We start from the raw sequence: 26,154 nt of genomic DNA, 5'->3' as shown, positions 1-26,154 counted from the left end.
GGCAGTCTTCGCACCGCTTGCGAGCAGACGCGTCGTCTTGGCGTAACATCCAACATTGGCAATCGATCGCCATAATGCTTTACAAGAACAAAATATCGCAGTGAACTCTATATTTATATATTTAAAATTACGTGTAATTTAGAAAGTGTATCGTGTCTAAGAACTGGTTTTTTTAATCTCTTTAGCTCATTTCCATTATGAAGGATAAAAGTAGTTGGTAAGTTAATTTGAATTTGGTTTACCGATTTGCTTTTATTTAGATTTTCAATTTTATCTGTGGTAACATTTTTCTATTTCATTTATTTTTAAGACTTAACAACAAGGCAATTTATATCTAAATAATATATAATGCTTGACAAGGCATAAGTTGTATAATATATAAACTTATTAAATTATACTATTTACATCCGTCATAACAATATCCAAATCCATCTAAATTATTTGAAATGAATAAAGACTTGATCACTATTAAATACAATTAAGTAATAAAATATAATGCGTAATATTATTAAGGATTTGCAAACATTTTGCGTCAATGACCCTTTAAATTTTTAGACGAATAAAGACATACCTAGTTGTCCTTGTCCTATACCGTAATAATATTATTCTTACTACATCAGTACATTAATAAATCTAAATTAAATATATAACTAAAAAGTGAATCATTTTTTTCTAATTATTAACCCCTTTACAATTGTTTAGCTATTAAAAAGTAAATAAATAAACATTTGAAATTTTCTAAATAGAAATTAAATAGTTTCAATAAAATAATTGACACTCACTAAAGCCGTAACAAGCTGTACTAGGCTCCACATTAAAAATAACTATGATAGAAGATATAAAATGTTTACCTAAAACCGAGTAAGCATAGGACAGAGAAAGACGCGTTAAGAATTTGTTTATATCTATGGTGAGTTAGGAAAAAAATTAACGGAAGTTAACGCTTAATTAACTTTGACTACTTTACTACTAAAACCATAGCGAATCTGTTAATCAGAATAAAAACAAATGCAATTTGAAATGCTCAATTTTCATCAAATCAGCAAATTAAAAATTTCCATTAGTACATTACGCTTGCTTCGAGGCATTTAACATTTTTTAAACAATCGTTTAGCGGATGTCACCTACCTGTACTGAAAACCTATAAACTGATTGACTGAATGTAACATACTTCTAGTAATTTGTTCAGTGAACTAGTATTAGAACCATTTAAATGATCGTTACTTCGTGTTTCATGGATTTTCCAAAAAGTTTAGGATACCAAATCTTAGTTAATTAACGACTTAAAATATTTAAACTATTTGAAAGGTTTGTCTAGTGCGAATGTTTTATTTAAACTGTGACGCAAATTTTTCCATTGAGATTACACTTACAGTTATAATGAATATACAGATTTTAATTTATAACTAATATAAAATAGATGAGAAGAGAATAATTTGTAGAATTTCACTGTCTTATAAAACTTCCCTTCCTATACACAACATTTGACGTAGTTTTGTTTTGTGGCAGCAAAATAATTTCCTGCTTTGGAGTTTCGACTCGGGATAGTCCAAGATATAATTGCCCATGGGTGAAACATTATTTTTGCAGATAATGATACGTTCTATAATACCTACTACGTTTTTTTGTTCTTTAATCAATAGTTACCACAGCGCCACGATGACTGCTTTTAAATGGATATTTTTTGGAGTAATGATCAATATCTTACGTCATAGGAAATTGTTTAATTTTTATTGTCAAATGATTTGTGAACTTTAATGGTGGACAGGGACGCCGGATAAAGTAAAAAGGCAGTATCGTCACATTTGTTTACCAACGGGAGGGCAATTCGAAAATATATTTATATATTATATTTATATATTATATTTATATATTATATTATTAAATATATTTATATATGGAACTTGAATTTCAGAATTTCATTATATGTTTTGAAAATTTACTTACTAGTTTCGTTCACAATTTCCTAGTAATTTCTTCCTAAAACATATCATTTAAGTTTCATAAGTGAACAAATAAACTCAAACCAACTTATGGGGCATAAGAATTTTAGAAAGGCTAAGGCACAAATAAGGTTGAAACACTGATTAGACTGAACTAAAATTGAAATTTTTATAACAGGAACCTCCTGACATGTGCCTATGATTAAACTATAACATTACAAAGACTCATTTGGTTTATAAATTGTATAGATTTGCAAGATATAAAGTTTAACGATTTGTCGTGAAGTTAAATTGTATTTTAAATACTAAGTTTCACATTACGTTCGTGTCCTCTTACCACAAATTGATTCTAAGCAGTAATTTCATAGTAATTTCACAATTATTGTACATATGATACATTGTCTACAAGAGAATAAAAGTACAAACTTCATTTTAGTGTATATTAAATCTATAATAATATAAAGAGGAAACATTTTTGTATTTGTAATATTTTCACACAAATACTACTGGACCGATTTCAAAAATGCTTTCACCATACGAAAGCTGTATCTTCACGGACATAGCCTTTATACATACATACATTTTCAAAAAAAATTATCCCTAATAAAAAGCAATAATATGACCCAAGGTGTGTAAAAAATATCCATAAAAGAGCTATCATCGCGGCGCTGTGGTAACTATATATAGGTAGGTATTATAGAACGTATGATTATCTGCAAAAATATTTTTTTTCCCATGCAATATTGTATGTTGGACTATCCCGAGTCGCAACTCCAAAGCAGGAAATTATTTTCCTGCCACAAAACAATATATTTGTTATAAAGTAAAGTCTGTATATTGATTATGAATGTAGGTGTTATCTGAAAGGAAGTAATTAAAAACTAAGTAAAATAAAACTTTAATGATAACAAAAATATATAGTCCAACTTAGTACACTTTCTACTACCACGAGATCGGTGTTTATGGCGAATTTATATACTATATATATATGGGTCTGGCCATAAATAATGTTACAAAAAAACTTTTGTTTTTCAACTTTTTAATTATTTTGAATTTGGAGCACGTAAATTATTTTTAAAACTTCTTTCGATTTTGCGCCATTTCTCATATTTTTCTGTGTTCATTATCAAATTACATTGCATTATGGAATTGGTGTTGAAGAAAATAGGATTGCAGTGATCGCTTTGCACGAGGGTTTGGAGCCGTTGGACACTTCAAAAGCTTGGTATCAGCCGTATGTTCGTGTTTCATACTATCAACAGATACAATAATACTTCGTCTGTCGAAGACCAGAAAACATAGGGCGCGTGCTGTTAGAACTACAAAGGCTGTAATTGTTAAAGCCAGAATTCATCGAAACCCCATTAGGAAGCAAAAAATCTTAAATAAAGATTTCCGCTCGGACTATATCTCGTATTATAAAACAAGACTTGAAGCTCGGTGCTTATCGTCGATATACAGGACAAGCCCTAAATCAATTAAAGGTTCAGTCATTGGATCGATCAAAACGCCTTCTGTCTTTACAAATGAAAAAAATGTCACGGTTGAAGAACACTACCATAAGCAAAATGAGAAAGTGTACGCTCACAGTTCTAAAGAAGCTGCTCAAGTGGTCGGGAAGGTACAACTTGGTCCTGCGTCAGTGATGGTTTGGTGAGGCATGTCTTATCAACGAACGAACGAAAAGGAATGAAAACTTCAGCCTTCTTCAAGATATAGTGTTGGATCATGTTGTGAAACCTTACGGAAATACACTTTTTAAAAATACACCATGTATATTCCAGCAGGATTCTGGTCCCAAGGCACGAACCAAGCCTGTCTCGAAACCAACGTACCGGACATTATAAGAGCTGAAGACTGGTCCTCATCTAGCCCAGACTTCAACCTGTTAGGCTCCAAATTATGGTCAGTTTTAGAGGACAGAGGACAGTTTAAAGGGCTTGCTCTAAACGACACGGCGTCATTGAGTCTCTGAAAAAAGTTTGGAGCAAGCAGTGACGAAGTTTCTCTTGGAATCAATCAAATTCATAGATTCGTGGCCATACAGATTAAAGGCTATATATACGCCAATAGTGGTGTTTTTATTTTTATTTTTGGCTGAGACTTTAATATATGTTGGTATAAACTTTAATATTACATAACGTCATTAAAAAACGCATTTTCATTTTGTAACGGAACTTATGGCTGGTATATTTAAGATTATAATCATCGCTTGAACGGAAAATCTATTGAAGTTTATTTATACTATACTTGTGTATCAATATATTTTCAATTGGTTTGTAAGTACTTACTGAATAGTTATTATAGCGTAGATGTCAGAATAGGCTTGTACTTTGTCCCTGTAATATAATGACGTCTGTATTACCTCGTTTTAAAATGTTTTATTCTCAGCACGTAGCGTTGCCAGTTTTGAGTGGTGGTGCAAAGTTCGCATGTACTTGAATAGTAAAAATCTAAAACCATTACATATCTAACGACTAGCCAACTTATTACGAAGGTATTGGCTATTGTTTAAAATGAAAATGCACAAAAGTCAGTATCAGTCACGCTTTGTTTGTCACGGTCGTTTGTAAAATTAAATGAATAATAACTTTTCAAGTTTCGGAGATCGAGACATATTAGGAAGATAATCATAATATAGCAGCATTATATATTGCCACAGGGACGAACATTTTTTTTTTAAATTTGTTTTATTTTCTATTTATCCATTACTAATTATTATTTAGCTTAAGAATATTGTAAATATTTGTGTGTTATTCAATAAAACTATAGTATTGTAAAAATTAGATGTTATAGATATGATTTTGACATGTGGGAGCCATACTCACCGCTAAGTCTCTCTCTTAATCTTTACCATAGATACTGTCGAAATTCTTTTGGCACTCCGATCGTGTACTAGAATCAAACAAATGAAAACAAAAAGCATTGTTATGGAATAACAAACAATACACAATTACACACCTCAATAGACCACACAACTTGATTACCGCGAAAGCAAGCCGTGATTATCAAATACGGAGGCGATGTTAACAACGCGATTTATTCTAATCATATCGGTTCGTAACGTCGACGACCAATGCCTTTTCGAGCGGCTTGATCCCTTGGCGTTGCGTACAGATGTGGGGTCACTCTGCATTTTCTACCGCATTTACCATGGAAAGTGTTCAGGGGAGTTGTTCGGATTAATACCAGCAGCTGAGTTTCGTCGTCGGACATCGAGGCAGAATACGAAATTCCACTCGTATGTCCTTGACATCTGTCCTCCCACGCCTGAGCGTTTAAGTCAAAACTACAGGTATTTCCAAATTAATTCGACTTAGGGTCTTTTAAAAAAAGAGCGTACAAGGCATGCAACGCGCTTGCGAGCCCTCTGGCATTCAGTGTTATTTGTTGTATTATAGTTGTTAGTGTGGCATTAGGTCATCTGATGCCAAGGGAAGGCGGCGGTATCACCTCAGCTTACTGCCCATTTGCCGCCTAAGTTCTATAAAAGGTATAAAATGGTACATTGACACAATTTTTTTTAAAGAGAAACTTTAGCTAAATAAATAAAATTCCAGTTCCATATGCTTAATAACAGTTACAAATTCCCGACACATTCTTGTTCTGTATGCAGTGTAATCATGCTGTAATTCAGTTACTCTAATATAAGCTCTCTAAATTAAATCATTATGTTCTATAGTCCATGCAATTAACCTCTCCTGAGCTACCGTTGGTCAGGGAAGAATTAGTTAGAAGTTGATCTAAGCATGTAACTGTTTTCGTGTATCTATGTACAGGGTTTGCAATAGTTAGCAATATTTAATAGTTCATGACTTCCCCGTTTTAATTATTGCCCCTGGTTTATTATTTATTATTCTACAATAATGTATGTTCAATATAGTTGCAATTATGAAGTAGTATAACAACTACATAATTGCGTACTTAGAAAACTATTATCTAGTAACTAACTGGAATAACTTAGAAGATACCGTTTAGACATAATATAATATGTATTCAATTTTTAAATCAACCAGGTGTTACCTGTGATATATATATTTGTGACCATTTTTTGCAAATTATCTATTTGCAATATTATTGTATGAATCTTGTTTTTTTTGTAATATAGAAAATATCAACGAATTTCTAAGGAAATTTAGTTTGTTTTTATATAGTAACGGGCAGGAGGCTCATCTGATATTAAGTGATACCGTCGCCCATGGTCACTCAATGCCAGAGCGCTCGTGAGTGCAATGCCGGCCTTATTAGAATTGTTACGCTTGAAGAACTCGTTCACTTAAATCCAACGACGCGACCAAAATTGTTACTAATATAACGTAAGTTCATTGCCCGGTAAGGTGACACGAAACTAAAAGGCGAGAAAATTTTCCAAGTCGATAAACCCAGTAAAACCTGATAAGTTTTTGTGATCGAGTGAGTTTAGATGATTATATTAGTTTATCACTAATATAATCAAAGGAAAGGCAAAGACCTTTAGTCCTAGTGAGTTTAGTACTTTTATGACAACTGACTGTTCAAAGTTTTAAGACAACTTTCAGCGTCTATCAGTTATAATATCGTACACCCGTTAGTAAGATTACGTATTGGATAATAAAACAATGGAGCAGTGTTGGCCTGATCTTACTCTCATCCTTGAGGTAGGTTCGGTCCCCCGGATCATCAATCAATTGAATCGCGCGCATCAATACAATATCCATTCGTGCACAACGAATGATGCGCGCATTTAACATTAGTATGATGTGATATCGTAAGGATACTAGTATTCCTGAGACTCAGAAACTCGAGGGCGTATCTCAGGCATAGAAGGGTGATCTACTTGCCTATTAGAAAACATAACGGACCACGAAACATACATAAATCCAGCCCTGACCTAAAACAGGTAGCTACTACATAGTGGCACGGGTTTTTTTAATCATTTTTGTTAGAAATAACTGACTATAGAAAAATATCATATCCATTGTTTTATATGAGTTTGTCTTTATTTGAGACTAGCCTTTTACGCAGCACATAAACAGAAGTGTGAGCGAAGATTATAATACTTCTATCAGGTCAGCAGATTCAGGACAAAATCTGATACGTTTTGACATTCACCTTGCATCATGCAATTATACTGATCCACAATGTTTAAACACAATTTCTATAAAACTTTAAAATACCGACACTAACTCATTCTTAATTAACTTTCATAAATACAAATAAAATATTTTATTAACACGAATGAATTTTCCAATAAAACAAAATGATTTTATATAACAAATTACACTTTATTAATAGTTTTGGTGAAAAATTGCTCCTCATTACCTAATATAACTTTATAACGATGTTCATAAAGTATATTATACCTTTTTAGATAAATAGGATATTGAAACACCTTTCCCCCACTATTTGCGAGTTCGTATTGAATTTCGTAGTCATAGCAACAAAGCTGAATATTGTACCAAAACGAGACAGTTGTCTAAGGCATGGCATCTTTAATTACGTGTTTCCTAAATACAGACTAATACTACATAAAGATCTATGCGATATTGAGAGATTCTAGACGAAAACCTCTCGGTATAGTAGGTATGAGATTAACTACGTTCTGAGTAAAAATCGCCAGAATTATTAGTCGAAACTGAATTAAAAACTTTTAATAACTGCAACAAAAACATATATTTATACCTTCGACCTTTAAGACCTAAAGATATAAAGACCAAACAAATGTGATATAATATTTAGAACGCTCATGCCATGATCTTTAATCTAATTAATTAAATAATTTAATGGATCGATACAGACAAGGGCAGACCTCTTATATATGCTTTCAAAAATAAAATTAGTTCACTGTTCATTTTAGTTAAAGGTAGAAAAAGTGCTTCAATATTTGAGTTGAGTTGCGTAATAGATGAAATCTATTATTATAATTACTACGGTTGACAAATTTCTTCGAAAGCAATAATTATTGTGTCCGTGGATCTCATGGTTACAACGCATAAAGTGCAAAAGAAAACTGTGCCAATAAATTATAATCATGTCAGAGATTAACTTTAACTTTTTTTTAATAAAGATGTTTGCTAAACAAGCCTCTAAAGACTGTAAATTCAACTGAAGCGATACGCGAGTATTTCAATCAGTTATCAAGGCTCATAAATTGGAAGGAATTATTGCCTATTGCATAAGGCATATTGCATTCTCTTATGTAAGGTATATAAATTGCCTAGCTGCCAATGAAAACAAAATCATGCAGATTTTCTTTGAAAATGTAACAAGTTTCTTTGCCATATTTATTTGTATCATCCTTACAGTATAATAAATCCGATAGCTTTATAAAAATGTGAATAGATTAACGAGAATTTACAGTTCCTAAAATGATAGATTATTAATCTGGGCATTATGATAAATATATTTGATAACCACGTTTAACTTGCGTCGAACTGAATGAAAATTGTATTGTTTTATCTTGCGTAAATTACGATATAATCTATATTTATATTAATTTCATAATTCATTAGGGTGACTAAATCAAGTCAATTTATATTATATAATCTTCTTAAATAGTGTAGTTCAATTTTGACAACTGTCATTTGTCATTTGTCAATCGTTTTGGATTGTGACTTTAAATACATACGTAAGCGTTTATCGCTTTCTGTTTTATTCCGGTAGCGAACTTTTAACTTCGTAAAAACTGCAAGTAATATGTTCAAACCTGTGTTCTTTGGACCTTGACGAATTTCATTAAATATTCCGGTGGCAGTTTGACAATGGCAAGATTTACTCACGGTCATGAACTGACAGGAGTGGCCTAAACATTGCTAAATAAATTGTGATAAGTCTCTCTCATATGTTTCGAGGTCATTTTGCGAAATAAATGTCAATAAAGCTTGAACCTAATAATCTATTGACAATAACATACGTTTGATATGATAACGAAAATTTACTCGATGGCCGTATTTGCGTTTCCGACACTTGTAATTGTCTTGAAAAATGCTGTGTCATAGTTTTTAAGTAGATAATATGTTGTAAGTTGTTTTTATATTTTAAAGAGAAATTAAAATTTGGTAGTATGTAAGTTATCTATATAATAATTATGTTTAACATATATGCTGTAAATATATAATACCTAGTGAAAAGAAGGGAAGACCTGCCTATAGGGCATGGACCAGATAACCTTTTTTAGACTTTTCATTATTATGTGATAAGTCAAAACAAATAACATTATTCGGATTTTTTTTTTATATTTACAATTTTCTTAACATACAAAGTTGTAAAAAATAAAAAGTTTGTTCCCTGTATAGCATCCCATACTAACAAATTGTAATATTTCAAACCCGTACCATTTTCCAAGGAGTCAATCCCATCCGTCCGCTTGCCATCGTCACTTGCGATGCCTGTTGGCTACAAAATTGATGGAATATTGACGGAGGCGACAGAGCTGCATATAATGTCGTTGAGCGCGGCGCGGCGAGAAAAACGACCTGCACACTTTTGGAAATGTAGGCCATGGTATCCAAGGCTACTACTTACTTCAAATAAATTGATAAATTATGTTTCAGGATTATCTTACATTTAGCATTGTAATGATTGGCCTTAAAATATTTTTAAAAACATACCTCAAATCATTCATTGCGTAAAATATAAACAAAAATATAAAAATGCCAATATTCTATTAATCATGAATCGGTATTCAATCTCTAATTTGAATATACGCAACAAAGTACGACTAATTTAAAAATCACTTAAATCACAAGAATTTTTGAGATTTTGCAAGTCATTTTAGATTTTTTGTAAACATTAATTTTAAAGGTTTGTATGTTGGTTGCTTTTTGTTTTTTTTTATTTTATTAGTAATGGTTGCTACTGAACTTTGAACGCCGGTTCTTTTTATTGTTAAAATGATATCTCATTTGTTAATTGTTACAGTCATTAACAACGGCTATCTAAAAATAAACTTGTAGGTATACCCCTCTCGTATTATAACATAACGAGTGAAGGAGAAATATTTTTACTACAATGTACCGTACGACTAAGGGTCCACATACACGGACAGTTACAATCACAATTTTTTTTTCTAGTAGCCTAAAAAGCGTTCGATTCCTAGCATTTTTTTTTGTCGGCAGACCTATGAACAGACTCGGAAATTGTTGCTCCATGAATGGCTACTGGACTTAAATGAAAGATGTCTATATTTACTATAATGATACCAGTATTTCCCTTGTATTAATGGACACTGTAACATTACAAGAAAAGCTTATCTACTACTGTCAACTTCATATAATTACGAATGGTTTTAATATGTTATTCTTAAATAAATAATTTACTTGATACACAGGTAGTATAGTTCCTGAAAGTAACTTTAACACGTAAGGATATGGCTCGCTTATATACAACTTACACGCAGGGTCGGGTTAGTGGTCATTGATAACTTTATCACGTCATTTAAATCAGTTGTGAGCAAGTGTCCAAGGAAGTGCATTGTTTCGAGTTGTAAATAATGGTTTTCTCATTATTCGGTTATTTAATCTACTTTCAACCTTACTTTAAGTTCCGTGTCGTTAGAATAGAAAGGTTTGTATATGCAAGCCTACAATACCTTACAGAACAGGATCCATCGTACCATAGAGCGACCATAAATCTTTAGTCTGGCATCTGGTATTTTACAACACAGCGCTTTTTGAGACACTTTCCACAAACAGAGGTTTTCCGACACGACTCAGGGGTGGGCCTTCAAGAAAACCCCATTAATACCATTCCCTAAATGGGCCGTCAACACATTCTCAAGCCCGCGGGCAAGTGCAGATCTAAACATCTAGTAATTATCGGGTACATGATCATGTCATGTTGTTAATTAATATAAAATTGTTATACACTAGTCTGGACCTGAACAGGTACAATTATCAGACTACATACTTATGTTGCGATACCTTTTATTTACATCATTATAAGAAGATTAAACAACTTAATGTTTTCACTTTTTTAATACAAATATCAAGGAACCGATTTGCTTACTTGCGTAAGCATATATATGTATAGAGCCTGAGAGATTTAAAAGAAAAACTCTTTAGGTATGGGCCTCAGATTTCTGAATCCATTCCATGATCATTTTTCAATGGGCAAGTAGGTGTTCAGATTCCTCTGTGCCTGACACACGCTGTCCACTTTTTGGGTCTAAGACATGTCGGTTTCATCGCGATGTTTTCCGTTACCGTTCGAGCGAATGTTAAATGCCCACATAGAAAGAAAATGCATTGGTGCACAGCCGCGGATCGAAACTACGACCTCAGACATGAGAGTCGCACTAGGCTAACACTGCTCTAATATAGAGCTACAGAGATATTAAAATTAATGGAGTAGGCTGACAGCCAGCCATAACTTTATCGCACCTTAAAGGTCACAGCACACATATCAACTCGGAAATTTGATCGGGATCGTCACCATATCGCCTTTCGCCTCCCGTCAACCTAAAGTATACACATCACCAAAGCGTATCAGCAGCTTTTCTACATCAACCGCGCTTACGGCTCGTCGACCGCTGGCTCACCTGATTGGTACCATATCAGTTTGACTACAAACGAATTTGAAACGTTGAACGTTAAATGTAGCTCACGGTTACGTCCCGGTTTATAATACTTGAGATGGCTATCATATAACTTGATGAAGAGGAAGGGGACAGGGGCAAGAGTTGACGAAGAGACGTGAGTTCGGGTACGGAGAGAGGTAAGCGCGGGAACTGCAGGACGGGAGGCGAGGCGATTACGTTACGGTTCCGATTAGTTTGCGTTGCAGTAGGGAGTTTCATACAAACAATACTGAACGGCTCGAGGTGATACGGTGACGTTCCCTTTTCGAGTTGATATGTGTGCTGTGACCCAAAATGAGCCTGTTACAGCCTTAGGCTACGCCCCTATCCGTGTCTTCTTATTGTAATTATCGTTAATCTGTGGTGGACGAAATTAAATATTTTGAATTATAAACATAATTGATTTCATTATCGAGAGAATTTTGAGAAAATTGAAAAAATAGGATTTTAAGCCTGAAAAAAATTGTTAAAAGTATTTTTACGATGAAATTAAAAACTGCGGTCACAGATTTGTCAGATTCAATCGTGGTTTATAGATTATCTTATCGATTACGTGAGTGGGCTTGACTCACACAGGAACTATTTTTTATCACTGAAATAAATAATATTATCATATGATATAATCGATACATGCAAACTTGATTTTTTAATCGTTCCTATCACTGTCGTATTATAGTGTCAGGTTTTTCTAAATGTCAAATCTAAAACAGATGTTCTACTAGCTCCCTTCAAGTTTTACAAGTATTATTTTAAATAAAACTGTATATACGTACGTGTAATTTTTGAGTTCTTTTAAGATGGTAGCAGGCGTTAATACGAACTAAACCATTCATTTAAATACTCTGAATTCCAATAGCGATACCGACAGCGACTCCGATGTCATTAATGAGATTTTGTTCGGACCGATTCCAAGTTTGCAACAACAGCGCTACGGATATTGACAGAACAAATCGAATTCGCATACAAAACCATCGGGATAGTTGTCGTTATTGGAAGTTACAGAGTACGGGTGCTGATTTATTTGATTATTTCTTGGCTATTTATTTATTTATAATCATCTATGTATGTTTATCTTACATATAGGATACATCGACTATTCTTAAATTAATTTTGACAAAAACAACAAATTTTAAAGTATATTTTTATAAAAAGTTCTGATAATAAGTGGTTGAATAAAAAATCACTCTTTTTTCATTAATATAGTAACAGTATCATTATATATTCACATATTCATACCGGACAACATATTATAATATATATGATGTCGTTTTTCGATAAGCTTTCAAGTTCAAGATAATCGACCCAGATTTTGAAGAGATATAATATCTATTGAATGGCGGTTACGTCATTACAGATATATCATTATCTACCTATAATATTTCTATGACGATCCGGAATTTAGCACTGTTCGTAGCCCCGAGATATTTGCAATATTGACTTAACTTCTTGCATATCAAGACCTACAAAAGCTCTTAAAATATTTAACGTCTCGATAAAATCTAATCTATAAACATATTTATTTCATGAGACAAATACATGTGAGGTCCGTATAACACTAACGATAACCCTTGGGTGTTTAGACAAGAACACTTAGAAGCCGTGACTTACTACCGCCAATCGAAACAGCTGAAACAATGAACATAATTCTTAAGGTCAGATAAAAGATTGCCAACATTTCAACCATTACGTACGATCGTGGACAAATTTTTAGAGATAACTCAAATTCTATTTACGCAATCACTTCCCTATTAACGGCGTCAGTTAATAGATAAGGGTTATCAATACTGCTACCATGAAAATATTAAAGATTTTACATACAAATACAATTATATCATAATAGGGATAAGCCGGTCTGGAAAGAGGATAAAATTTTGCGAATATTCCCTAATATAGAAAAAAAATCTCTATATTTTTCAATCACGTTTTCCGCCGTGGTTACAAGAGAAGTGGAAATGGAGAAGAGAAGTTTTTCATATTATGTGTTGGAAAGTACATCTACAGTTTTCCTAATCTATATTTAAACCTGTACATTGCGTTAAACTAGTAAATACAGAACATCACTCCGTGTTTCGTAGATCAAAAAATAATAGCAATGTTTATACAGATTTGTTGCAATCTCTGTATTTCTGGCAAAAATATGACGCACAGCGTATCATATTTTTGCGTGTCCTTCAAACATCGATAGACTTGTTGATAAAAATATAATTGAAATTATAATCTATATTGTACGACTAGATAAGGATTCTCTATTAAAAAAGCAGTATGATCACGCGTTTAGAGAAAAGTAAATCAATTTCGTTTTCAACTCATGAAAATGACGAATGGCATTCAGCCAGAATATTTTAGATAGAGCTAATTATAACCTATTAGTCTAATTAGTATTTCTTTAACTAACGAGTATCTTCAAGTATCTGAATTCTAACGAAGCTTGTACTATAATAAAACTTATCTCCACGAATAAAACTAAATTATAAGTTATTCAATGGCGATAACTTTGTTCTTTCGTGGTCTAATATTTTCATGATTAAATGATGATAACTTTTTATCGATAGTTACATCACCTCGTTCTTTTCCGTCATGTCGCGTCATCATCATCATTTTATTCAAAATAATGAGAACATAAAATATAAAATATTTATAAAATCGGTTTATAATTAAAAATCTATTTATAACTTAATTTTTTTTTAAAAACTTCATTCCGTCCCTTTTACTGACCTTTTATTAATTATATTTTAATCAATTTGCAGCGATGGAGCCCACGAGGCTATGCTGTCTCAGAACTCGACGCCAAAGGCCGTCAAAAGTAAAGAGACTAAGAGTTCTGAAGAATATGAAGCGCTGCAGAGTTTTCTTCGCAGCATCAGCTCGACAGCTACACTACCGCCCTATGTAAAGGGCGAGACGTACTCCTCTGTACGAGGAGTTTTTAACCAGGTAAGAATCTTTTCTGTATTATCTTAAGATTTGTTTTAGCGATCATCTTGTATAGTATATATATATGAAGTAAGTGAGCCCAACAGTGCTACTAAGTGTAACGATAGCGATTTCCAACTATTGATTGAATTGGCAGAAACTCACACAAAAACAACGCAATTCCAAATTATTATACATATGTAATTCAATATTGAAATAAGGGCTGAAGGGTCTTAATAAATACAACCCGAAATTAGATAAATAATAAAAATATCTTGTGATTTAAGTGATATAAGTGATTGTCTTTGTTGTATTAACATTACACTTAAGTTACAAGTAAAAACGTACACTTACACGTTCACACACACCCTCACAAATTCCCACACACACCTCAACCAATATTTTTTTAGTAAACTGGTTGGTAAACCGTGTGTAAATTTTGTGTTTTTTTGACTGAATATTATTCCTGAACGGAGTGTTGTTTCCGTGTAAATATACATAATAACCAGGTAATTAGTTTGCCTCTAGAACACAAATTAAAGACGGAACGCGGAACTGAAAGATTCTTTTGATAAATACAAGTAATTCTCACAACAAGGTCCTTGTTGTAAAACGTATTAAGCTAACAAGGCAGGTTCATTCTTGGAAACGTATGACGTAGAGCGGAGAAAGACGCCATTGATAAATTAAAACAAATATTTGTTACATGACCTAATAATGACCCATTACCATGATTAATATGGGATATTACTTCATAGGTTTGGTCGGTCAACGCTTTAACGTATTTAGCCGTCTGTTTTTTTTACTATGACGTGGTCTTATAATATCACTGAAACTGTTTTTTAATGAAATTAATATTAATAATATTATTCTTTATTTATTTTGTCACAAAATATTACTATAGATAATTTTCTTCTATTGAAGGAAATGCTTGTTTGTGTGAGACTGATGCCAGTTAAAGTTTGTATGTACGTGTTGTATGCAATGGATCTAGCGATGGGTTGCCTATAAAAAATTACCGCAATTTCCATTTGTATAATTAATTTGCTGATATCACTTTTACGTCATTTTAAAGGAAATGATGTCGAAAGTAATGGTTGCCAGCTCTCAGTCTGCCACAACTTTAGGGTTGCCAGGTGTGAACCTTCACGACACAAAATTAACGCTTAATATTTAAAAAATTGCTCCATGAGGGTACAGTGTGTTCTATGCCCCATAGTCAGATTAACAATCGTTCATATTGAATGAAATGACCAAACTTTAAGATTATAGGTTTTTAACTATTTATAAATTATATATTTTTTGTTAATGAATTGCAATGATTGAATTTGTTCAAAATTCGCTTGTCATAAAATTGATAAATCATCAATTAAATTGCGTAATTCCAATTGATTCGAACGTAAAATAATAATTTTTATCAACACGTGTCTCGGAAAAGGTTTCCAGTATTTTCTATAGATAAGGAAATTTATATTAAGGATAGGGCCGAATAGTCTCCACAAGTTAGTAATGGAGGAGTAGTTAGTAGTTAGCCTCCTAAGTTATGGTTGGCGTCGATCGTCTACCCGTTGTTCTGACCAGGTAAAGACAATTATGGGTCTCAACATCCCTTATGAATTGAGACAAGCTGAGAATAAAGTGGTGAGGAGGCAGCAGTCGATGTATGGCTTAGGGCTTTTCAAGACAAGCACGACCTTCAGTAGAGTAAAAAATAAAAGTAAAAATTGTATTGTTTCAGTGCCTTATAACATGTGCTGTACTAATATTGGCCGCGGGTGCGGGACACCCCATCGGCTTCTCCGCTGTTGCCTTACCTCAACTACGAAATGAGACTTCGGCACTTAGGATAGATGATGATATGGGATCGTGGATTGGTAAGTTTGTTCAAAACCATCTACAATTGTTTTAGGATGGTAAATATAATAAATAGCTGTTCTGTTTCCATAAGCTTTCCTAAAACAAAAAATATAAGAGAATGAGCAGTAGAAATTAGATTCAAAATCGTCGGGCTTATAATTTTCCAAGGTGGTAATTGAAATCGCTGCTGTATGTGGTAAAAATATAGTATGGTGAAAGAACCACTCCCGCGAGTGCTTCAATACTACTGGGACAACATAGAAAATAAAATTTTCAATATATAACTAAAGAAATTGTATCAAAATTGAAGTACTCTACGTATTGGAACATGTTAGCATAATAAATTAATTAAAATAAAGTGCATATTATACGGTTCTACTTTTGTGAATCTAATTGTGTGAATAGAAAATTGTGTATATATCTTTTGTGTATATCTGAACAAATTTTAATGATTCTCTTTACCGGGTAACAAATTAACAGTCAATAAATTAATATGATGATAACATAAATAACCTGAACTATTTGAAGGATAAATACATTACTGAATACTATAAAACTAACATACCAGAAAAGTAATTAAGAACGTATGTAACAAAACTTGAATTCCAAGCAAGTCTTTCTAAAACAAATGCGGGAAGTCATTAGATGTGTCAAATGGCTTCCTATACCTTTACAAAATATCCTTTTTAACGCCACTTGCAGGAAAAGATTAAAAAATTCAGTAGGAAATCATATAAAGTTTAATTAATATCTTAATTAAAAAATTATCTAGTGGAATAGAAGTAACCGTAGCAACTATAAAGTATCTGTGGTTCAGAATGATAAATTATTTTTAATCCACGTGTGCTTAGAGTATAAATTATTTTCGTAATACTATTTAGGGCTGCTAGTAAATTAAATGTGATTATTGGATCGATCGAATTATGACGGCTATTTCGTTATTGCTGTTTAGGAATGTTCATAATGATTATAATGCTCCATACCTCTAGAGAATGTTTTAGAAATTATAAATTTCAACTCACTAAGAACTGGATTTCCAAGCCACATAAGGCAAATGGAAAATTTCCCTGTTCATGTATATTGATGCGTCTACTGTGCCAAACGAACACTAAAATTGTATAATTAAGTATATCTAGACCAAAAACTTAATTTTGCCTTAAAATTCAAATAATAAGGTTGATAATAGTTAATTTGTCCTAAATTTCAGCCGGTATTACAATAAACGAAATTAATTTACTAGTTATCTGGCTTAAAAATAGGTATTTCGCGATGACTAAACTATCGAGTAAAATTATTACGATTAGTTCTCCTCATAACATTTACCACATACTAAACCTTGCATTTAATTACAGTGAATTCGTTAATAATAAAACAAACCTTATGATCACAAGTCCTCTAAGTAGGGCAGAGAGTAATCAAAGACTGGATGCCAATCTTTTCATTTCGCTCCAGACTCCTTACCCTTTTCTATACCGTGTTACTCAGCTATTGTGGTAGCCAGAGCTGTTTCGGCCGACCACGTAAAACAAAACATACTTGTATGTTACTGCATAGATCCGATTTTATTAGTATCATTTTTGGATATGAAATAAATGTGGAACACATTTTATATTTTACGCAAGCGATTAAAACATATTTAATGCATAAACGTGAATTTATAACATAACTAAAACTTAATTTAATTTCTCAAATAACTTTAAATTGTAAATAAATTAAATTTAACGCGAGTTATTTATAAATAAAACATTGTTTTCAATAACTGGCTTACATACAATGAAAACTTATGTAGTAATAAAATAATCATGAAAACTTATATATTATATAATTATATACAATACAAGAATTTAAGTTCTGCAAAATTCATTTACATTTTCAAAAACAAAAAAGTATCAGAACTGTAAACAGAAAATATTGTTTTTTTTAGCTGCGCTTGCGAACTTACCCGAAACATCACGTCGATCAAGAAAGAAACATTTTTAAACACGCACAAAAAAGTAACACATTAAAAAAGATAAAGAGCGCAGTGAGTTGGCCTCAGTGCAAGGCAAACCACGTGACAGCAGTTTGGCAGCAGTTTGAAACCATTATATTTGGATAATACAGTACTAAGATATACATATAGGTAATAAATTACAACATCGCACTTTGCTTATAAGAATATCTGCAGGGCCGGATTTAGAAGTCTACAGGCTTCGGGGCAACAAAGCAGTGGCACTGGCCCTAAATATCTTCCAAACAAAGTTCAATAAATAATTTATTGCGAAACCAAGTAATTTCTTATAGTATTTAACAAACATAAAAAATATAACAAAAGTAAATATATATAAAAAATATAATAAAAGTAGTTTACTAGTCCGAATTTAAACCTTTTTTTTTTCTTCTGAAATCTATTGTGTGAGCGCCGGAGCTATGGCCCCGGTTAACGTCCCCTAAATCCGGCCCTGATTATATCTATGTGGTTCAAATATGAACTCGACTTATGTCTTACTCAATATTATAAGCACTTAGCAACAACGGACATGACCTGTTCATGCAAATTGCGCCTTAGGGCTAAAAGTCAAGGCGATCACGTTCAAACATCAAAGCATGTCAATTGCAAAACTGAGCTATAGTTAATATCAAAATATAGTTAATATGCGGAAATACAAGGAAAATTATGAAATGCAATTAATATATATAGTATATTTAATTAATTATTATTTATATATATGTGACTTGACTTTGATTACAATAAATTAATTAAATATTTTATTTTAAAAATACCCAGTATGCGCTATAAAATTAGACTAGTATTGGCGTAGTGGTTTCAGCGTGCGACATTCATCCATGAGGCCGTAGGCTCCATCTGGACTTGCTGTCTATGTACTCGCTCGTACCCAAAAGGAAACGAACTTTAGACCAAAAAATCGATGACGTATGTTAGGCACATAGGCTGCTCACCTTGCCTGTTGAAAAAAAAACATATAATCACGAAACAGATACTAAATATGTGGCTCAGACCAAAAATGCTGTTACGCTGCTTGTTAAACATTTTAGAGTTAATTGGTTACTTTATAGATACAAAATTTTCTTAAACACACATCTAATTTTAATGTATTTTAGGTTAACAAATGAAATACTTAAGAAAATACATTTAGGGAGCGTTCAAGTATTACGTCACGCAATTTTTGAAGATTCTTGACCCCCCCTCCTCCATGAAACTCTGCGTAACGTTTTCTGTACCCAAAGGTTTCGTGACCACCCCCAGTGACTCTTTACACCTAAATCTTACCATTATGTGGTGTAAAGTGGAAAATAATATTAACAATAACGCGTTATTCAATCCTCGTCCCGCATCGTAACGTTTTGCAAGAGGACCACCCCCCCCCCCCCAGTACTTTTACAGAGTTTATCTTAAATAAACAACGATTGTGTTTTCATATTTTTCAACTAAAATACCCGAAAACGAGCGTTATCGAGCGAGCAGGATGTACGAGAACATACGAAAAAAGCTTGTCACACCCAAACCCCCTAATTAAGGGGGTTATTATTAAGTCCAAAGATAATATTATAAATCCAAACTATAAACTGTATACAATAGAGAATACCCACTAAATAGATTGTATGTTATTAAATAACGATCAAATATGTTTTCTTAAAATATAGCTCTATTGTTATAATTTGACACAAAATTATAATAATGTTAATATTTATTATAGTAAATTATTCGTTTGACGTATCGCATGTTATGATGTTAGCATATTACTTAAGCGATTTGTAGTGATAATAGGTTGAGAAATATTCTGCTTATACGGTGAAGGAAAACGAGAAGAAACCGGCCATGTCTTATTCAGAAACAGCCGTGTGTGAGAGAAGGCTGTTACTTTAGGCAAATACAGACATATTACAGGGTTAAAGCTTTATAGTCACTGGATAACTTTCATTGGGATTTTGCGCGAAATATATTTGGTAATTAAAGGAGGGCTTCAACAATTGCTTTGTCCTATGTGCCTATTACTAATAGATTACGTGATCGCATAAACATTTGCAAAGTAATTTTTCATTTATTTAGGAATAAAGGTCACACGTAACATTGCATTTTACATGTTATCACGTTACATGTTAATAACACATTGATAGGTATAATAATACTAGATTTTATTTATTTTAGTCTAGCGTTTTGTCGATATTTACACCTTCTCATAAATTAGATTTAACCATTTTACTCATAATCCGTTGTGACCCGTTCATTAGGTGTTACGGTTATTTAGTCGCATAATTAGTATGAAATAAGTTCACTATAGGTAAAGAAAAAGTCCTTCACAACTCTTACTACGTTCCCTGATTAATTATTTGCATACATTTATAGCACGGTGGAAGCACGCGTAGTTATTTTGAGATAATGTCATGATGTGATATGTAAAAAAATTATTATGTGGAGGATCTTAAATATCTTCCGTTCGTTATTTTAAATATAATTCTTATTGGATATTAATGTTTTTAAACATGTATAGAAGCCTCTAAAAGTTAAACAATTATTACGGGTTTGATCAAGTCACAACAATTGATAGTTTCTCGGAATAGAAATATTCAACTTTTAAATAACTTCTTTAAGATGATCTCAACAGTGTCTCACAGCAATTGCTGAAAAGCAGAAACGTCAATTTGTGTAAATAATGAAATAAATTCGTGTATATCCGTTAAAGAGGTGTTGTTTAAATAATATTTAGTAACCAAGTATCGAGTTCACGTGACAATCAACTATGTACAATTGACGTAAGTTTTAACTGAAAAGATTTTTCGACAAACTTACTAAATAGGTTGATAATTGATGAAAAAATAAAAATATATATTCAAAAACTTGACTGCCATACAAGCACGTACTTACATAATTTTTATGTTATGCGAGAAATATTGTTTTCTAGTTATTGTTAAATGTTAACTCTCAAACAAATCAAACAGACCACTACACGCAATACTCATCGAGCGAGTTTGCTTATCCGATTGCCGAAGAAGATACAAATTATTTGAAGAAGTCTATGAAGTATGAGGGTGTGCAATCGTTTAGTCAATTACCGTCTAACATTCGTAGTATTAGCGCGTTTAACCAATTCAAAAGGGCATTAGAGAACATATCAGAATGAGTCTAGTAGATTAAAATTGGAACGGCTGCTGGCGACGTGTATCTCGTTCGTATATAGATATTAAGTTTCTCATGTAAATAAAATACATTATTTATAATGAGAAATAAAGTTAGTAAACATTAGTTATTATTTATTTGCATGGTTTTAGAGTTTCGTAGATATTATATTTATTGATACAATTTAACATTCTTAGTTTAATAAATAAGGAATGTTAATATTTCTTGTACATATATTTAAGAACTTACATATCTCCTGTAAGTTTATTTAAAATACATAAATAAAACATTTTTAAAATGCATTTCCATAATTTTTATAAAATTATTTTTGTTTGCAGCCAGTATTCATTCTGCAGCAACACCGCTAGGATCGATGTTGTCGGGACCAATAATGGAGGCCATAGGTAGACGACGGACGTTGCAAACATCCACTTTACCACTAGTTATAGGATGGATTCTCATAGGGACGGCATCTCATCACGCACTATTGCTGTTGGGACGAGTAGTTTGTGGATTTGCTGTTGGTATTATGGCAGCACCTTCACAAGTAAGTAACTTCTTAAGTCATAAAAATACAAACTTTATTCTATTGTCAAGGTCAAGTCTGTGAATGGCCACTACATAATATTATAAATTCGTATTATAAGATAATAAACCAAACTTAACAGTTATTTAAATAATAAAAAAGTTAAATATAATTATACTTTCATTGGTTGAATAGTTTGTCTGGTTCATTCATAAGTATGATATAATTAAATAATAAAAGTTTATTTACCGGTGTTTGCTCTGTGCTTCCAGTCCGATATTCGTTTGTTACAAACCGTGAGCTACAATTCTGATTTTCTATTTTCATTAGTTTTACTGACGCAAATAAAACTTTGCAGGTATATCTAGGAGAAATATCAGAGCCAAGACTGAGAGGTTTGCTAATAGGAACTCCATTTGTGGCGTATTCCCTGGGAGTGCTCTATGTATATGCCCTCGGGGGAGCCCTGGAATGGAGACAAGTGGCGTATCTTTCAATACTACTACCTGTTTTAGCCTTCGTGGCTTTATGCTTCTCACCAGAAAGCCCAACTTGGTTGGCACGACGAGGACGATTCCATGAGGCAATGGCAGCCATGTCAAGGCTACGAGGAGATCCAGATACGGTAAGTGCAACAATATATTAAAAAGTATAGCATTAATAATTACGTACCAGTCAACAAAATGTTTATGGATATGAGTCACAAGTATTTCCGAACCAAATCGACTTAGGGTCCTTCAAGAGAAGAGCGTCGCGTTCAAGAAAAGTCGCGAGCCCTCTGGCATTGAGAGTGTCCATGGGCGGCGGTATCACTTAACATCAGATGAGCCTCCTGCCCGTTTGCCCCCTATTTTAAAAAAAAAAAGTCTCGGAAGACCTGTCGATCGTCGATATATCAAATTAATTTTAAATTTTATCGAGTTAAAGCGCGAATATACAATGTATATTCATTTATAATAAAGAGGCCGTTTACTCTACTCACTTTTTGATTGATCTTTTTTATGAACATAAATGAATTTTTGACTCGGGCTATGTAAGTTTTTTTCGTGATAAGAGTCAGTTAAAACGGTGCAATTTGATTAATTAATTTTTATGTGTAACGTGTATAGAGCCGACCGAAAAATGTAACCTAAAAACGTCTTTATTGACTTGTTTCTTGCCAATGTCGGTTGAGTATTAACGAGCCGACAATAATTATTTTTATGGTAACATAGATGTTACCATAAAAAACGATAGATCGTTAATTCTGAAGTTTTGTGAACTGAAGAAGACAATTAAAACGAATTGCGCGAATTACATAACGCAATTAAGTTTATTGCCCAACTTCCTGTTCCCAAATGTAATGAAATATGATATTCGAACAAGATACATTTTAATTGGTTTGTTTTTGTAAGTCCACACAATTCGAACAATCGTCTCTAATAAGCTCAACAAGAAGCTACCAATTGAATTGATGTTTCTGGAATGTTACAACTCTGTACTTAATAGATATTGTGTATACACGAGTAGTTTTACAAAGTCACGAACGTGACACCAACATTATTTTCCACAAATGAACATCAATCTTAATAATCTATGGAGAGCTCAATTACAGAGAACAGAGAAACATGTAGAAAAACAATGGACATATGAGAACAATAGTACTATGCTTATTTAGTAATTAATGGTCTTGGAATGTTTCATTCTTGAGATCATTATTAGGAAGAGCAGAAATAAATAACAAATTAAAAAAAAAACATCTACACCTTTCTTCATGTACTTACATAAGAATTTCAAACAGATTATTAGATATTTTTATTACCACCTTCAAGCGTAACTTAAATAATAAAATCGATTTATTTTATTATTATAGGCACAAAGAGAACTTCATGAATTAATATCGGCCCGGGAAAAAGAAAAGGCTCGAGGCGAGGAGACAATACGTTTCTTCGCGACTGTGCTACGTCCTCCAGTGTTGAAGCCGCTGTTGCTTATAAATGCTTTCAACTTGATGCAAATCCTCTCTGGCAGTTACGTGGTGATATTCTACGCGGTCGACATCGTTAAGGACTCTGGAGGATCTCTGAGTCCACATGTATGTGTACTTGTTATTTATCATATTACAATAGTTATTTATTAGAGGTGTATATTAATTATATAATTGGATCATGCATTTGAAGCTGTCTGATCTATTTTGCGTGTTTATTAAGATTATCCAATCTTTTCAAGCAGAAAAACAGTCATTCGACTTACACAGTAAGTACGTTATAACATATCAAGGTAATCATTTTGTTAAATTTATATATAAAATCATCTTAGGTAACCTTTTAGTGAACATTATTCAATACTCGAGACCCTGGTTTCATTTTATAGCAATAATAGATGTGACAACTTTCCTAAAATATCATCTACGTACATAAAGCACATACGGAAAAGGGAGTAATTTTTATAAAATTTGCGATGAAATGGTAAGACAACAAAATAAAATCTTATCTCATGTGTATGTAATAATCATTCATGTGCAGTCGGACATTGCAGTAATAGTTAACTTTTAATGGAATTTAAAATTTAAATTTAGCATTTCTCAATTTAATATATGTTTTAATTTACAGCTGGCTGCCAACGCTAGTGCACTAGTCAGGCTCGCTGTGACTGCGTTAGCGTGTGTGATGCTACTTAAAGTAACAAGAAGAGCACTGGTCTTGGTGTCAGGGATTGGAGCAACTGCGTGTACTCTGAGTCTAGCGTTCCTTTTATCCCAAGGACCGGGAAGCGGCGTGGTCCCTCCAACTCTTATTCTCGGATACGTGGCATTTAACACCCTAGGTTTCTTCCTCTTACCAGGTCTTATGATCGGGGAACTATTACCGACAAAGGTCCGTGGACTCTGCGGAGGTTACATATTCTGTCTTTTCAATGCATTCCTATTCGGTTTCACAAAACTTTACCCGGTTATGAAAAACGTTATAGGCATGGCTGGAGTCTTTGGCTTGTTCGGAGCATCGTCCGCACTAGCCACTATTGTACTCTTCCTACTTCTTCCAGAGACAAAAGGAAAATCCTTAATACAAATAGAACAGTATTACCAAAAACCAAACATTTTATGGGTTACCAGAAATAAAATGGACAATGGGCAGAGCGTCTAATGTAGTATTAATATTGTTAAGTACTTAAACTCAAGGCCAGCCTGGGTGGGTGTATATCAAGCATTTTTCGAACGCGGCTATTGCGTATTTAATGTTTTACAATTCTAGAGAAATTCCTTATTACGTAATTGTGAAAGCACAGTAGGCAAGATAACTTGCTAATAAGAGAGAAAATACAGTCAACGGTATGTTTCAAAAATTGTGTAGGTAGCTTGTATAGTTGTATTTTGAGATGCATTTTTATTTCGAATACATGTTTATCTAATTTAGCTCGATTTCGAAAACGTTTAACATTTACATGAGTTATAGTTTAAAAGTGCTCTCTAGGTGATTAAGATGAAATAATACAAACCATGAACCATACTTCATACGTTTTGTATGTAGAATATATTGTAATTCAACCTCCGTGAATGTTAACGATTTTATAGATTGTATACAGCCTTCGTACCCAATTTTTTTTATTGGTAACGTAATTATGGTTAGTTTTAAAAGTGTGGATGAATAGGAATTTCAATATATATATGTAATAATTGTTACCGTTCCAAAATCTTTACTTTTCTTAATTTTTTCATCATCTATTGTTTACTGAAAATATAAATGTGAGATTATCTGTGATTTATTTAACAATAGTCAGTTTCATAATCATAAGGACATAACATAGGACAGTTATAATTATTTTTATAATAGTGTACGTAAAATAAATCGAATACTATGTTATTATGTGTTTTATTATAATTACTATAATATATTCCATATATTTTGAATCCTAATGTCAAACTCAAAATATCTTTATTCATATAGGTAAACAACACTTATTAACATCAAAAAGAAGTTAAATTAATTGTAAATTTACATTTACTAGCAGTTCGCAATCAAGGGCGTGTAAGAAGAACTGGCAAGAAACTTCCCGCCACTTATTTTAATAGCCAAGTATTGAGTCATACACATTGTTTGCACAGGAGCAAATCAATCCTAAGGATTAGGATGATTTAAGTATTCATCAAATTTATAAAAAAAGCTTTAATTATTAATTTACGTTTAACGAGGGATTTGAATTTATTTCGTAATAATTCTATAATTTCCCTTGGGAGTTTGTTGTAAAAACGTATACAATT

General features: G+C 32.7%; 1 protein-coding gene across 1 annotated transcript; it reads left to right on the top strand.

Annotated features, from left to right (window-relative positions):
* On the top strand, positions 1-25,715 carry LOC123709248 (facilitated trehalose transporter Tret1-like). Its single transcript, XM_045660400.1, has 7 exons — positions 1-217; positions 14,247-14,433; positions 16,151-16,286; positions 21,727-21,935; positions 22,273-22,539; positions 23,767-23,988; positions 24,506-25,715. Exons 1-7 carry the CDS (start codon positions 198-200, stop codon positions 25,037-25,039), a joined length of 1,575 nt encoding a protein of 524 aa, XP_045516356.1. The 5' UTR covers positions 1-197; the 3' UTR covers positions 25,040-25,715.
* Positions 25,716-26,154: the final 439 nt, after the last annotated feature.

Source organism: Pieris brassicae, chromosome 5 (genome assembly GCF_905147105.1).
Source record: "Pieris brassicae chromosome 5, ilPieBrab1.1, whole genome shotgun sequence".
NCBI lineage: Eukaryota > Metazoa > Arthropoda > Insecta > Lepidoptera > Pieridae > Pieris > Pieris brassicae.
This window is presented reverse-complemented; position numbering and strand designations above follow the sequence as displayed.

Coding starts and splice junctions, on each gene's coding strand:
- LOC123709248 (XM_045660400.1), top strand. CDS start 198: ATGAAGGATAAAAGTAGTTG. Junction 14,434..16,150: donor TACGAGGAGTTTTTAACCAG/GTAAGAATCTTT, acceptor GTATTGTTTCAG/TGCCTTATAACATGTGCTGT. Junction 21,936..22,272: donor TTATGGCAGCACCTTCACAA/GTAAGTAACTTC, acceptor AAAACTTTGCAG/GTATATCTAGGAGAAATATC.